Source organism: Protopterus annectens, chromosome 10.part0 (genome assembly GCF_019279795.1).
Source record: "Protopterus annectens isolate FY-2018-M chromosome 10.part0, PAN1.0, whole genome shotgun sequence".
NCBI lineage: Eukaryota > Metazoa > Chordata > Ceratodontiformes > Protopteridae > Protopterus > Protopterus annectens.
In genome coordinates, this window is record NC_056744.1 from 1,636,823,322 (window position 1) to 1,636,837,685 (window position 14,364).

The 14,364-nt window shown below is 37.7% G+C and overlaps 1 protein-coding gene and 1 long non-coding RNA gene across 2 annotated transcripts in view; one reads left to right on the forward strand and one right to left on the reverse strand.

Annotated features, from left to right (window-relative positions):
- LOC122813824 (complement factor B-like) overlaps positions 1 to 14,364 on the reverse strand; it is a 436,913-nt gene that overhangs the window by 340,380 nt on the left and 82,169 nt on the right. The window contains exon 6 of the mRNA XM_044086351.1: positions 6,466 to 6,560. Coding sequence (XP_043942286.1) covers positions 6,466 to 6,560 — 95 coding nt within the window. The remainder of the gene's footprint in view (positions 1 to 6,465; positions 6,561 to 14,364) is intronic.
- LOC122813825 overlaps positions 1 to 14,364 on the forward strand; it is a 176,571-nt gene that overhangs the window by 7,255 nt on the left and 154,952 nt on the right. The window lies entirely within an intron of this gene.

Consider the following 14,364-nt stretch of genomic DNA (forward strand, 5'->3'; position numbering starts at 1 on the left):
TGGTGGGTGAGACACTGATGTTGCTCTGTATCATAGCTGCTGTTGAGACTGTGTTAGCTTTAGCAGGCATGTTTTGGAGGTCTCTGGTGTTTCAGTAAGTTTCTTGTGAGAACCTCTGCATATGTGTATTTACGTGTTTGATGCATACTAAGTGTATGAATAGTGGTACCATGTGAATATATAGTGGTGTGTGATGTGACAACCTTCTCATTACTGTTTTGAGTGAGAGAGAGCATGGATTCTCGATTCTTGGTGTAAATACATCTCTCACACTCTGCACTAGACTGTGTTATTAGCAGAGGGTTGTCTGCGTACATGAAGCAATTGCTACACTGCCTGCACAAGAGACCCAAGTCAACGAGGTTGACAGGAGAAACAATGGTAGTACAACTTTCCGTAATGCTAGGTTGAAGACTGTCACTAGGGATGGCTTTTTGGAAATAATCACAGAGGAGCTTGGTGAATGGATATTTCTGCCTGGGTATTAAGGGAAAATTTGTTGAATGTAACTTTCTGGCTTTGGCACACCATTGTGCAGTAATGTGAGGTGCTGCGATACGTGCAAACAAGCAGAAATGCAGAACCTAAATACCAAAAGCTAAAACTTGGAAAAAACTCTAACAAAACAGCAGGAAAATCAGCCAGGAGGCTCTAAAGAATACTTTAGCCAGTTAACAGATCAGTTAATTAAGTACTGCTTGGTGTGAAAACCAGACCAAACAGAACAAATAGCTTTGAAACAGTGAAAAAATACCAGTAAATACTTAACAAACAGTGGAAACAACACAAACGCTTGCTAAACAACTCTTCCACTTCTCCTACCCAAAGTAACAATAACTATTTCTCTCTTAAACTTGTTCCCACCTCCTATATCAAATCTTTTCTTCATAAACGTAAACCCTGCTTCCTATCTGCAGATAAACTACCCCCACTTCTCAAGCTTGCTGCTGAATCCATAGCCTTCCCTGTCTCTATACTAATAAATAGATCTGTTCAAGAAGGCACAGTTCTAAACATCTGGAAATCCTTTTACACTACACCACTGCACTAAGGAGGTAACTCCAGACACCCCTCTATCTTTAGACCAATTGCCATCCTATAACCACTCTCTAAAATTCTTGAAAAGTGCATCCACTCTCAACTGCTTAAATACCTAATTAATGAAAACCTCCTAACACCTACCCAACATGGCTTCCAGCCGAACCACAGTACTGCTACAGCCCTGTTATCTTTTACTCCTACAGTTGCTGAGGCCAGAGATGATAATCAGTTAGTGTCTTGTCTCTACCTTGACCTATCAAATTATTGGATATAGTCTCACTCTAAACTACTAACTAAACTAACTTAACCTCTTTCCTCTCACTTTGCAGTGGTTTTTCAGCTACCTTACTAATAGACTACAATCTTTCCAGTGGCTCACTTCCTACACCCACTTCCTGCCTGTAAAAACAGGGGTTCCCTCCAGGGTTCTATCCTAGGCCCCTTTCTATTCAATATCTTTGCCAACCACCTCCACTCTGCCTGCGGACACTCTACTCTGATCCAGTACGCGGATGACTCAACCCTCATCACCACCTCTGACAATATATCACATCTCCATTCACTTGCACAAAAAACACATTCATCACCATAAAACAATGGCTTCATGAAAACCATCTTAACCCAAACCCTAAAAAAACTAAACTCTTACTCTATCTACCAAGATCTCTCTCGCACCACAAATCCACCTTTTCCATATCTTCGCTAAATGACACAGTTATCACAGCTGATCCAAATACAAAACTCTTTGGCACCAAAATAGACGATCAACTAAAATTTGATTAGCATATTCATCGGTGTATCAAAAAGACGCATCAAAAACTAGGATTACTGTATCAGAACAAAAAATTCTTTACACCACAAGCCAACCTATCTCTAGCTAGGGCTTTCCTCCTGCCAGGTCTTCTCTATGCCGCTCCCATCCTCACAAACTTACAATCCACATTAATCTCCCAGCTCAAACAAACATATAATAAAATCACCAGATTTGCAACAAAACCAGGCTTATAAATCACACGATTGCATTGCATTCATAAAACTGCAATGGCCAGAATTCACTTATCAACTTGTTATCTCACAGCTACAAATCGCACACTCCATCCTACACAAACCTACTGCCTGCCCCTTCCTCTCCTCCCTGGTTTCCTTCTACACAACTACTAGATCTCTCAGAAGCTCTGACCAACAACTCTTTGACATACATAAGCCTAACAAAACTACTTTACAATTACAATGTGTCTTTAGCTTGGAACAAACTTCCAATCTCTATTAGAAACATCCCAAGTACGCATCAATTCAAAAAGCAACTAAAACCTTTTCTCTTAAGCTCATGGATCTGCCCTTGCCAGGAGCCTACATGAGCCCTCCCATCTCTCCATCCTTTTCTCTCTTCCTTTAGCTCACTTCTCTTCCTTTACTTTACAGCTAATTATCATTGAATCTTCCTTCCTCACATTTTCAAGTAGCTTTACTCAAGTAGTAGTGTGACTTCTATGTTATCCACTACAACTATTAACAATGTAATTATGTATGTTGTTTATCTATTTTTGTAGTTACTGATGCTCTTATAATTCATTGACTCCAATCTGCCTTTATATTGTACATTCCATGCCTCATCTGTAAATACATATCGTGCATATTTGAATTTGCCAGGTTCTGTTAATTTGATCTCATTTTTCTTGTTCGTTGAAACTGTATTTTTTTGCTTAACTTCTTTGTGCATTTTCAGTGTTTTACTTTTTATTTTTAGTTTTTTGTATGACTTAAATTATATGTTTATGTTCTATGAATCATCATCATCATCATGTCCCCTTTTTCCCATTTTTTTTTACAATTGGAGCTACTTTGGCTTCTGCTCTTATGTCCCCATTTCTTCATCTGTCAGTGTGCATCCTACCACCCTTCTCAGGCACTTCATTTCCATCACCTCTAGCTTCTTCATCTGCTCTGCCTTTACTGCCCAGGTTTCTGTACCACACAGTAGTACTGGTCACATCACTGTCTTGTACACCTTACGTTTCAGCTTCCTTGGCATTCTTCTGTCACAGACTACACATGACACTCTATGCCCGTTGGCTGCAGCCCCTCTGATTGTAGCTTTGACCTCTTCATTCAGACTTCCCTTCTCCTCAACCACACCTCCCAGATACTTGAAGCTCTTTACCTGTTCCACTATCTTCCCTTCTATCTCTATTCTCAGCTTCTTCTGATTTCCCTAATTTGCTGCCATTACCACCGTCTTATCTGTGCTTAGTTTCATCCCATGTGCCTTCAGATTTGCATTCCATTCTCCTATCCTTTGCTGAGGTTCTAGCTCAGGGTCTGCCTGTACTGCCACATCGTCTGCATACAGAGCTTTGTTGATCCGTCCCCTCCAACCTGTTTGCTAATGTAGTCCATCAACAGTATGAACAGCAGTGGGCTCAGAGCTGAACCCTGATGTACACCCACTCCCACTGGGAACCCCTTTGTGAGGCCGAACACTGTTCGTACTTGAGTCATTGGGTCCTTGCACATATTCTGGGATTTCAAACCACCGCACTACTGCCCAGATCAGCTTTCTTGGGACCTTGTCATATGCTTTCTCCAAGTCCAAGAATGCCCAGTTGAACTCTCTCTTCATCTCTAGCTTCTTCTCAAGTATCTGTCTCAGTGCAAACATCGGGTCAGTTGTACTGCATCCTGATTTGAATCCAAACTGCTCATCTCCCATCTTACAATCTACTACTCTGCGTATCCATTTATCAATCACCATCTCCAGAACTTTCATGCAATGTGATAGGAGTTTAATGCCTCTGTAGTGCCCACAGTTGTGGATGTCCCCTTTGTTCTTGTGCACTGCACAAGTATGCTTATTCTCCAGTCATCTGGGATACGCCTTTCTCTCCACATTGCTATTAGTACCCTTAGGAGCCATTTCTCCCCATCTCACTCAACATCTTTTTCATATCTGCTGTGACCTCATCTGAACCTGCTGCTTTATCATATCTGGTGTGACCTCATCTGAACCTGCTGCTTTATCATATCTGCTGTGACCTCATCTGAACCTGCTGCTTTATCATATCTGGTGTGACCTCATCTGAACCTGCTGCTTTATCATATCTGGTGTGACCTCATCTGAACCTGCTGCTTTATCATATCTGGTGTGACCTCATCTGAACCTGCTGCTTTCCCTGACTTCATCTTCCTTTGTGCTGTTCTTACTACTTCTATGGTGGGCTCCGCTTCTTCTCTCATTGTAGGCTGTTTCTGGGGCAGTTCAGCTTCTGTGGGGTTTTCTTCATTCAGAAGCTGCTGGAAATACTCCTTCCATCTGCCTTTGATGTCCTCTGTTCTATGAATATTTGTATATAATTTCCTGGAGCTTTTTTCCTCAGGTCTCCACTGAAAATGGACTTCTAGCTCAGTTGGACCAACCCGGTTAACAAATGTCAAATAAATAAATAAATACATGTCAAATAAGTAAATAGTGAAAACAACAATAAAATTAGATTTTACAGGCACAGCGTAGCAAGCAATTGCAGTATAACAGCGTAGTTTAGCACACAGTAAATGACGACAGTTTGGGTCTGAAAACTAGTCCATTGATAAAGCAAACAAGATAAATAACCAATTAAATAAAGAAGCATACATACTTACAAATAGTGAATACTCAGCAAAGTGTTTCACGGTTATAACAATATTTTCAGAAATCTGCAACTCATTCAGTGTTACTAAGAAAAGAAACAGTCCCTTTAAATGAGAATATGCAATGTAAATGCATGTGGATTCAGTCTGTAATGAAAGAAAGCTAGAAGTTTAAGTCTACAATATATGTATGTGCCCAAGTGGTCTTCCAAACATCATTTTCATCTTATGTTGGTGGCACTAGGTTTATACGTTTGTTAGTTGTGTGTGTGTGTGTGTGTGTGTGTGTGTGTGTGTGTGTGTGTGTGTGTGTGTGTGTGTGTGTGTGTGTATATATATATATATATATATATATATATATATATATATATATATATATATATGTATGTGTATATATATATATATATATATATATATATATATTCACTTTATAGCCTCAAAATACTGAAATATTGAAATTTAGTATTCCGAAGCTATAAAGTTTCAAACCACGAACACTCAGAACCGCAAAATTCAAAACCTCGCACACCAAGGGTTTTGAATTTTGCGCTTATACTGCACACACACAAACCAGCCTCCTCACACACAAACACAAGCTCTCTACTACATGCACTCCCCACACCCCCCCCACTTAAATATTCTCACTCCAAGGTCGCACTACATACAAACACATACACAAAACACCGCCACACAAGCTACATTCTCCTCGCACACACACATCACAGCAACAAAACACAGTCACACACCACAGCCCCTACCCAAAACCCTTAACACACACACTTACCTGAATCCATAACCACAGCAAAAGCTCCGAAGCGTGAAATTCAAAACCTCCGGTATTCGAGGTTTTGAATTTCACGTTTCTGACCTTTTGCTGTTCTCAGGATTCTACTTTATGGGCTCAAAATACTGAATTTCGATATTTCAGTATTTCGAGCTTCTAAAGGGAATCCATTAATATATATATATATATATATGTGTGTATATATATATATATATATATATATATATATATATATATATATATATATATATATATATATATATATTGTGTGTGTGTATGTGTATATGTATATATATATATATATATATATATATATATATATATATATATATATATATATATATATATATATATATATATATGGGTCCTGGTCTGAACATCGAAAGTACGTTTAAGCAAAATGTGCTTGAGTGAATTCACTTTCGCGAAAGTGCATTTTATCGAATTAACGTGAGTAATGTTTTATTTGTGTAGGTTTTTTGGGGTGTTTTTTTTTCTTTCGCAAAAGTGCATTTTCAATAAAGTGCACTTTCACGAAAGTGAGTTCACTCATGTACGTTTCGCTGAAACGTACTTTCGATCTATCAACATATATATATATATATATATATATATATATATATATATATATAGAATGTTGCTGTTTTTGCTAAAATATTATAATAGCAATTATTATAAAATAGTTTAGTTAAGTTATCAAACAAAATAGTTTGTTTAAAGGAATAAACTCACTTTCAATAAGGTATACATTTTGATTCAGGAATGGCTTTTCGGAGATGTGATAAGTGACATGAGTTTGGTTAAACAAGGGACTAATAAAAAGGAAGTGGTCAGATTTCCCAGCAGATGTCATGCAGACTCGGTGTTCAGTGGTGTGTGGATAAACTGAGTGGGGATTTTTCCCTGTCACTAGTACCTTCACAGTTAATCACAAGTGTATCGTTGGCAAAACCACTGCTGTCGACCTAGAAGGCTATCTTACTGTGCCTTGTTTCCAGAAAATGCCGTTTGCATACCATTATGATCAATTTGAAGATGAAATCCTTAGTCTTCTCAAAATTTTCCTGACCAACACTTCCAGAGGCATCCAGGACGAAGTAAATATGGATTCCTGTGTGGGAAGAGAAATAGATTTAGGATGTTGCATTTCTGGTTTAGTTAGCATGCAGCTGGAAACAGTGATAACATCATCTATGGTTTACAACTTAATTAGTATGTCATTTTTAGCATCATTGGGAGGAGGGTAGGAAATCCAAGATGTCATGGTGTTCTGGTACTAATACCTTTATATGACCAGAACTGACCTATAACTTCTTGCAGGTACATGAAAAGAAGCATCTGTCAAATATAGCATAAAATCCCTGTTGAGTCCTCCTATAGGGTGTGCCAAAACACTGATCTACAAACAAAATGATTACTTTAGCTAGTTAGATAATCGTGTACTGTTGCAACATAATGCATGGTTATGCTGGTTCTAAACAATATAACCAAATAAGCAGGTCACTCCTACAATATGCTCCATCTGTTTCTCTCAAAAAATACTTCGGCTTCCATCACAAATATGTCTACTAACCTTTCAATGTAATAATCCTCAGCCACAACCTATTAACAGAGATAATACAGCGTTGAAAGGTAAATTAAAAATGCTGGTTACTGCCACAGCACGCTTGCTTATAAAAAAGATAAGTAAATGGATAAATAACTCAAGCAAGCATTGACAGAGTGAACCATGTGCTTTAAATATCTGCATGTTAATTAATCAACCAACTTTTAAAGCAGAAGCGCCATAAAATCTAAAAACTAAATATATAAACATAACATAACATGGTTCCTGTGGTTCCTGTTTGTGATCTGAAGAAGCTACTAGTTAGTGAAAGCACTTATCGTGGTTTATCTGTGTAATAAACTGAATTATTTGTCTCAGAAGACTGGATTACTTGGATTTTTTACACATAGAAGGTTATTTCTCACTCTGTCAACGCTTGCTTGAGTTATTTATCCATTCACAGAGATAATACAGCCTTCTAAAATGTAAGGAAGGAAAAATCGAATTTCATTGTTTGGGAGATGTTACCTGACCATACAAGAAATCTCTAATGCATATATTTAACTTTCCTCTCAGATTTGCTTTATTCTCCTTAAAATCTGCTTAGTCTTTCAATAACTATAGTGAAATTAAGTATTTATATTTAATTGTTCAAACTATGTCACTGGGGGTGTAACAAGATTTAATTTTCAAACTGTGCAATTAAAGAAGAGGAAGCTGACCTGTTTTTTGAGGATCTCTAACATCTTCTAGAAATAACATCAAGAGACGATATTGCACTCATTATAGTTGAATGTAATGCTAAATTTGGTAATCAGTGTACAACCAGAATAATAAGCAGGTACAGACTAAGAATAAGAAATTAAGTAACATATGGACTAGTAGACTTCAGCCAAGACAATCCACTAGTCATAGAAAGCACGCTCTTTTACCAGCCCAAGAGATGGCGTTACAATAATGAAAAATACTGTAAAATGGCAAAAAAAATACTCATCATTTCTCTTCCTGTCTCTTTTGGTCTCCTCAAGGATCATTCCTAGGACCATTACTATTTAACATCTTTGTAAATAATGTCCACGCTGGAACCAAGCATATGATGTCCACGCTTGAACCAAGCATATGATGTCCACGCTTGAACCAAGCATATGATGTCCATGCTGGAACCAAGCGTGCCTGCATAGTGTTTTATGCAGATGACTCTACCCTTATCTGCTTTTCTAACATATTTTATATTCAGCAGGCCACTCAGAGTCCTTCTCATCTATTGAGTCATGGTTATACACTTCCAACATAATCTTAAATGCAGAGAAAGTCAAGGTAATGCGGTACTTACCAAACCAGTAACAAATCCAGAATCAAACCTCTAGCATTACATCAAAAGACAACACTACAATATAAATAGTATCATAAAATTGCTGCATGTTACGTATACGAAAACTTAAAATGTGAACATCATGTTCTTCAAGCTATTAAAAAATACTAAAAACAAGATCTGGTTTATCAAGCTAGTCAGCATCTCTTAGTATTTGCTAGGAAAACCACAATGTCTTCTTATTTTCTCCCATCACGTTTTTATGCAGCTCCCATTCTTACTAACCTGCACTCTACATATATGAAGAAACTAGATGCATGTTATAACAAGACAGAATTATAAATCTGAAACCATAGCTGGTGGCTCACTTTACTCAAGTTCATAGGCAAATACTTGCTATCAGTCTGTAGACTACTACAAACCTAGTCAATAACCAGAGGTCAGAGTCAAACTCTGTGCTTTGTATATCTGGGGTAAAGTCCTTGACCATTATGGCAGATTGGTAGATCAACAAAAAGAACTTACTGCAAAGTGGCATGTGCCTTCAGTTAAAGTACATATCATGTGACAAATTCTCACATTATGGCTGTGCCTTGAAAAGTTAAAGTCCTCAAAAAAATTACTCTTCTATTTAATTTCTCCAAGGCTTTAGGGTTTCTAATATAATTACAGGAATCTACCCCATTCCTAAGTCAAGTATGATTAAAGTTCATGAAATTAGCATTATTTCAAACTCTGATGTTAGCTGAAAGTGCTCTTCGCAGCACTCACAATGTGCCCAGAACTGACTCCTTCTGCAAGATTCTTTTTTATGAGACCCAGTGCTCTTCTATCGGAACTGCATGAGTATCTTTCTGCCACATTGCTCTCATTTCTGCCTGCAAATCTTAATATTTTATGACTCTGTGTGTCTCTATACATAAGACACCTAATTGCTAGGTGTAGCAATTTCAATTATCAGTGTTACTTTTGTCTTTTTTTTTTCATGAACTACTATATCTGGTTTTATCACATCCTATTTTTTGAATTGTTGGCAATGGATGATCCAATGTGATGTACATTTCATCACTCCCCATAATGCTTTGTGGTTCATGTTTTCAGTGCTTCTCATCTACTTTTTTATTGTTTACACAATCCCCAATGCAACAGTGTTGCCACATTATTGTGCCTTTCAGTGTAGAGGCCCTCCACCATGAGTGTCACAAGTTGTGTGACCGCTTCCAATGCTTTTGTATCTATTTTCCCACATGTTCAATAGACTTTGTAAACCATATATGCAATCCACTGTCCTAAGCTGCTATTGTTAGCCATTCATCATTTGGTTTCAACTCATCTCTCCCTTACCATTCCTGCATCAAATCCTGATCAACATGAGGTTGTTCCACAGGAACTCTGTACTTGACACGGTGTACATGCTTTCTTCAAATCCCTTTCCTTCTCATCTGTTCCTTCTCTTTGTATACTTTTTTTCCATTTTTGGCACATTCAGTTCTTGTCTAATATTGGTCTTCTGATTTGGTTTCTATTCTCGCTTGACATGGAATGCTTTGGCTAAACTAAGCAGAGAGTTAATTTTCAACTTCCTCCCCTCTTATTTTTAAAACATTCAAATATTTTGATCCAAAGAGGTCAGCAGATATGTAGGCAGTCCCATGACTGTACTTCTATACTTGTAATCAGCTGTGAGGAGTCCCATACCTCCTTCAGAGCGAGGAATATGTAATCTTTGTATACACTGATTTTTATATCTCATTTGATAAGAGTGAAGCATTTTTCTTGTTTTTCTGTTCAACAGAGCCAGTACCTTTTGGGGCAGGTTAATCACTCCCAAAGCTGTAAGTTATTACAGTAAGAGCAAATTGGTTTATAGCTTGGACTTTATTCCTAGCTGCCAAGGCTGTTTGCAATATTCATTTTAGTCCTCTGAAGATTCCTTACTGAGTTTTTCACATTTCTTCAGGTTTTATGCCAAATTTTATCAATTTCCAAATATTTATACACTCTCTCCTGCCTAATATCCTTTATATCACATTCCTGTTGGGCTATCATTTTTGGAAGGCTTGCATGTTCACTCTTAAGGAGGAATATCATTTTTCTTGTTAAGCAAGTTGGTGTCTGTTCAGGGAGTCTACTTCAGTAGACCAAAATGCCATATAACTGACTTTACCAGAAGGTTGAAGTTTCACATGAGTGAAACTTCACATTATTGATGTTCAGAACACCGAACTTTCGAAAATGCCGACTGTTCAAGGTGAGTGGAACAGGAAATCCACTCATTACCACACTCTAGTGTGGTCTCAGAGTTGGTATACTTAATTTGCTGGGGGTATGAAAGCGCAGCCCCCCCCCCCACATGAACATTTTATTTGGAATTCAGTAGTTGTTACTAAATTTATGAATTTCTATTGAATATTCATGTTGGTGCTATATTTACCATCATGAATATTCAGCGTGATTTTGTTTGGGTTTTTAGTTTTGGTTAGTGAGTGGGTGAACTGAAACTTTATACTTTCTGCTGTTTTTAATAGTCAGTAAATGATATATTTTACTATATATTATTATTATTTTCATAACTTACTGAGATGATTTTCTGTAATCGCTGGAACTTCTTACAAGGTGTCCGTTAAGTTTGGTTTGGTACAAAGTACACATTTTTAAAGATCCAGCGTACTATTTTAAGGGACGAGTTACAGCTGATGTCTTACATGGTCAGGCAAATGACAGTTGGGTATTTGCAGTTTCAGTGTTTTGAAGTTTCATCAATGTGATCTCATTTTTTTAAAAGTCAGTTATGTGGTATTTCAGGTTTGTGAAGTAGACTCCTGTTCAGGATGTGCATATCAGTAATTCTTACTCGGGACTAAAGTTAGGTAATGCATCTGACCCTGGGGCTCTTTAGTTAAAAGCCTTTTTTAATGTCTCTAGCCATTAGTTCATCCTATTTCATATCCTCGACATTTGAATGCCTTACTGTTTCTTTTAAAAATTTTAACCATTCAGCATCTTTGTTCCACCTAGTTTTCATAAATATTTCTCCAAATGTGTCTATTTCTTTTTTTTTTTTTTTTTTGGTAATATTTATATGCATTTTGCTTTGTTTCCCAGTTCTCTGTAAAACTTTTTGGGTTATCAATGAATGGGTCTATATTACATGATCGAACGTTTAAGTGATCGAACACCTAAACTTCGACCAGTAAATGTCTAACTCTGACAATCGTGAATGGCCATTTATGTGGATTTTTTCCCTGGCAAAAATTTGCTTGGCTGTCACTGGTAATTTGCCCTTTTCCCCAATGTAGAGCAATCTTGGAGTTGGTATATTTAGTTAGTGGGGTGTGGTTGGCACAGCCCCTCATGTCGGGGGGTGTTGTGGGTGAAGCCCCCACTTGATTAGCATTTAAAGGTTTGTTTTGTTTCCTATGGCCAAGCAAATTTTTTCCCAGGTAAAAAATTCATGTAAATGGCCATTCGTGGTTTTAAGGGTTCGATGTTTACGTGTCGATGTTTAGGTGTTCGATTACCTTAACGTTCGATCACATAATATAGACCCCAATGAATTGCTTATTTCATGCTTTTCTTTTATATTTGTATAAATTCTATGTTTTTCTGCATGTGCTGCTAGATTTAGTTTATTATTGCAAAAGTGTACGATAAATTTTGGTCTGTTTTGATACTGTGCAATGTTTTTAGTTAGTTTTCTGTATTCAATGCTTCCATTGTGGCATTTTATTTCTTTCCTTCCTTTCTCTTATTGATCTGTGTTTTTGTGATGAGATTTTATCTGTTATTAATTTAGCTGCGCAGTAATATATCATATTTATTTCTGTTATATCACATGAATTTCACTTAGTCTTGATTGCTGTGTTCCTCTGTTTTATCAGACTTCTAACATTTTTGAGTCTTATTTATTTTCTATAATCTATTTCATTCATCAAGCTTAATATGTCTATCCATTTCTGTTAAATCAAGCAGGTCTTCCCTAAGATAGATTCATTTTGTTTTGGACTGAGAGCACATTTTTGCTCTCCATTTCCTGCAGGCATTCTATAGAAAGTTCTAGAATATCTCCCTGTGGCATATCCTCTTCAGATGCATACTGCAACATCCATTACTTTTTCATATGGAACTCACTGGCCTATCACTTCATTTTCTCCTTTGCATAAACATTACACCATATCAGATCTCTCTGTTTCCCGTATCCATCTGTGTAGTCATGGGGAGTACCCCAGCAATGCGGGTCTATATTATAACATTGAAATCTACAAAGATTGAATGTTATAATATAGAAACCTAAACATCAAAATCCGCAAACATCGAACAGTCAGAATAGCGACCCCCCCCCCCCAGGGAAAAAAAATCGCTATTCCGAGAAACATACACACAACACAAACACACACAAAAAACAGCAATCCACACAGATACACTTAAAATCCTATACCTAAACTAAACTTTACATACACTACTAGCTATCCACTTACCTTAACCTGACCCTAACCCTAAGGTCCGTCACTATCGCACACTCACCTCACCCGCGCCCTAACACTAACTTACCTAACCCACCCCCTAACCTACACACAACCGCACACTTACCTGACCTGCTCCCTAACCCTAACTCACCTAACCCGCCCCTAACCTACACACAATCGCACACTTACCTGAACCCGACCTGTAATGCTCCAACATATCGAACGCTGAAAAGAGCGAAGCCACTGCAATGGCCCACCAAATTCTTTCCCTGGGAAAGAATTCGGTGTCCTGCATCTTCGCTGTTTTCAGCATTTGACAAAACTGGTTCGATATTATAACATTCGAACTTTATAAAATTCGATGTTATAATATAGACCCCAGCAATGCAAGGTTACAATGCCTTTCATACCTTTAGAACAGCTACTGCACAGGAAGGAACTCAAGGTGTAGGAGTCTCAGTCTGTATTAAAACCAACCTCACATCCAGAGTAGGTAAAGTGTATGACCCACTGGAACTCATACATGTGCAGCTCACCATAAATATGGCCTCATACTATATTCTTGCAACCTATAGGTCCCCCTCCATGTCCCAGGAAACTCATACTACCTATTTCAATGTACTAGAACCCCTCACCATTTGTCGGAATACAATATTCACTGGGGAGCTCAACTACCCCTCTATAGATTGGGAATCCTATACCACTTCTAATGCACAAGCCCAGCGATTTCTAAACTTTAATACCAACATCCTGGAACAGTTGGTCCATTCTCCTATCAGGGGTACAAACATCCTTGACCTTGTTACTCAGAAACATGGAGGACCCAATGTAATGCTGTCGCTTGTCAGATCTGACCATAAGGCATTATTACTTAAAATAAAAATTAGATCTGAGGATCCAGTGAAACTAAAAACATTTAGGAACTATACCAAGGGTAACCTCTGTCTACTAAGCAGTACCTTGGCTAAATTCCAAGCACTCCCAAACCCTGTAAACATCGCAGCATATGCTGAACTATTTACAAAATGTTTGTTTAGCCATACTGACAGCTGTATAGAGCCAGACGTGCCCTCTCATATTAAGAATAAGACAGACTTAAAAGACAAACCACCCTGGTAGAATCACAATATCAATTGGTTACACAACAAAAGAAAACAAATCTAGGTCAAGCATAGGAGTAAAAAAGACATACACACTAAAAGCCCCCTGACCAAACTAAACAAGCAGCTAAGAGGGTTAATTAATACTTCAAAGGCTAAATTTGAAGAAAAAATAGCTTCTCAGGCAAAGGACAACAACAAAGCTTTCTATAGCTATGTCCGTAACCACAGGGGAAATACACAACAATGCATAGAACTTATTGTAAGTGGCATCACCGATACTGAACCGGAGGACATTGCCAACCTTTTGGCTGACAATTTGAGCTCAAATTACTCCCCACCGATAGTCCAAAGGCAATACCGCATACCACAATCCCTCCAACCATTACTAAGTAATAGGACATCAATACAATTTCCAAGGCCAAAAACCCTGCATCAATGGGGTCTGATAATATCCCAGTATGTTTAATAAATAGCATGAAACATGACCC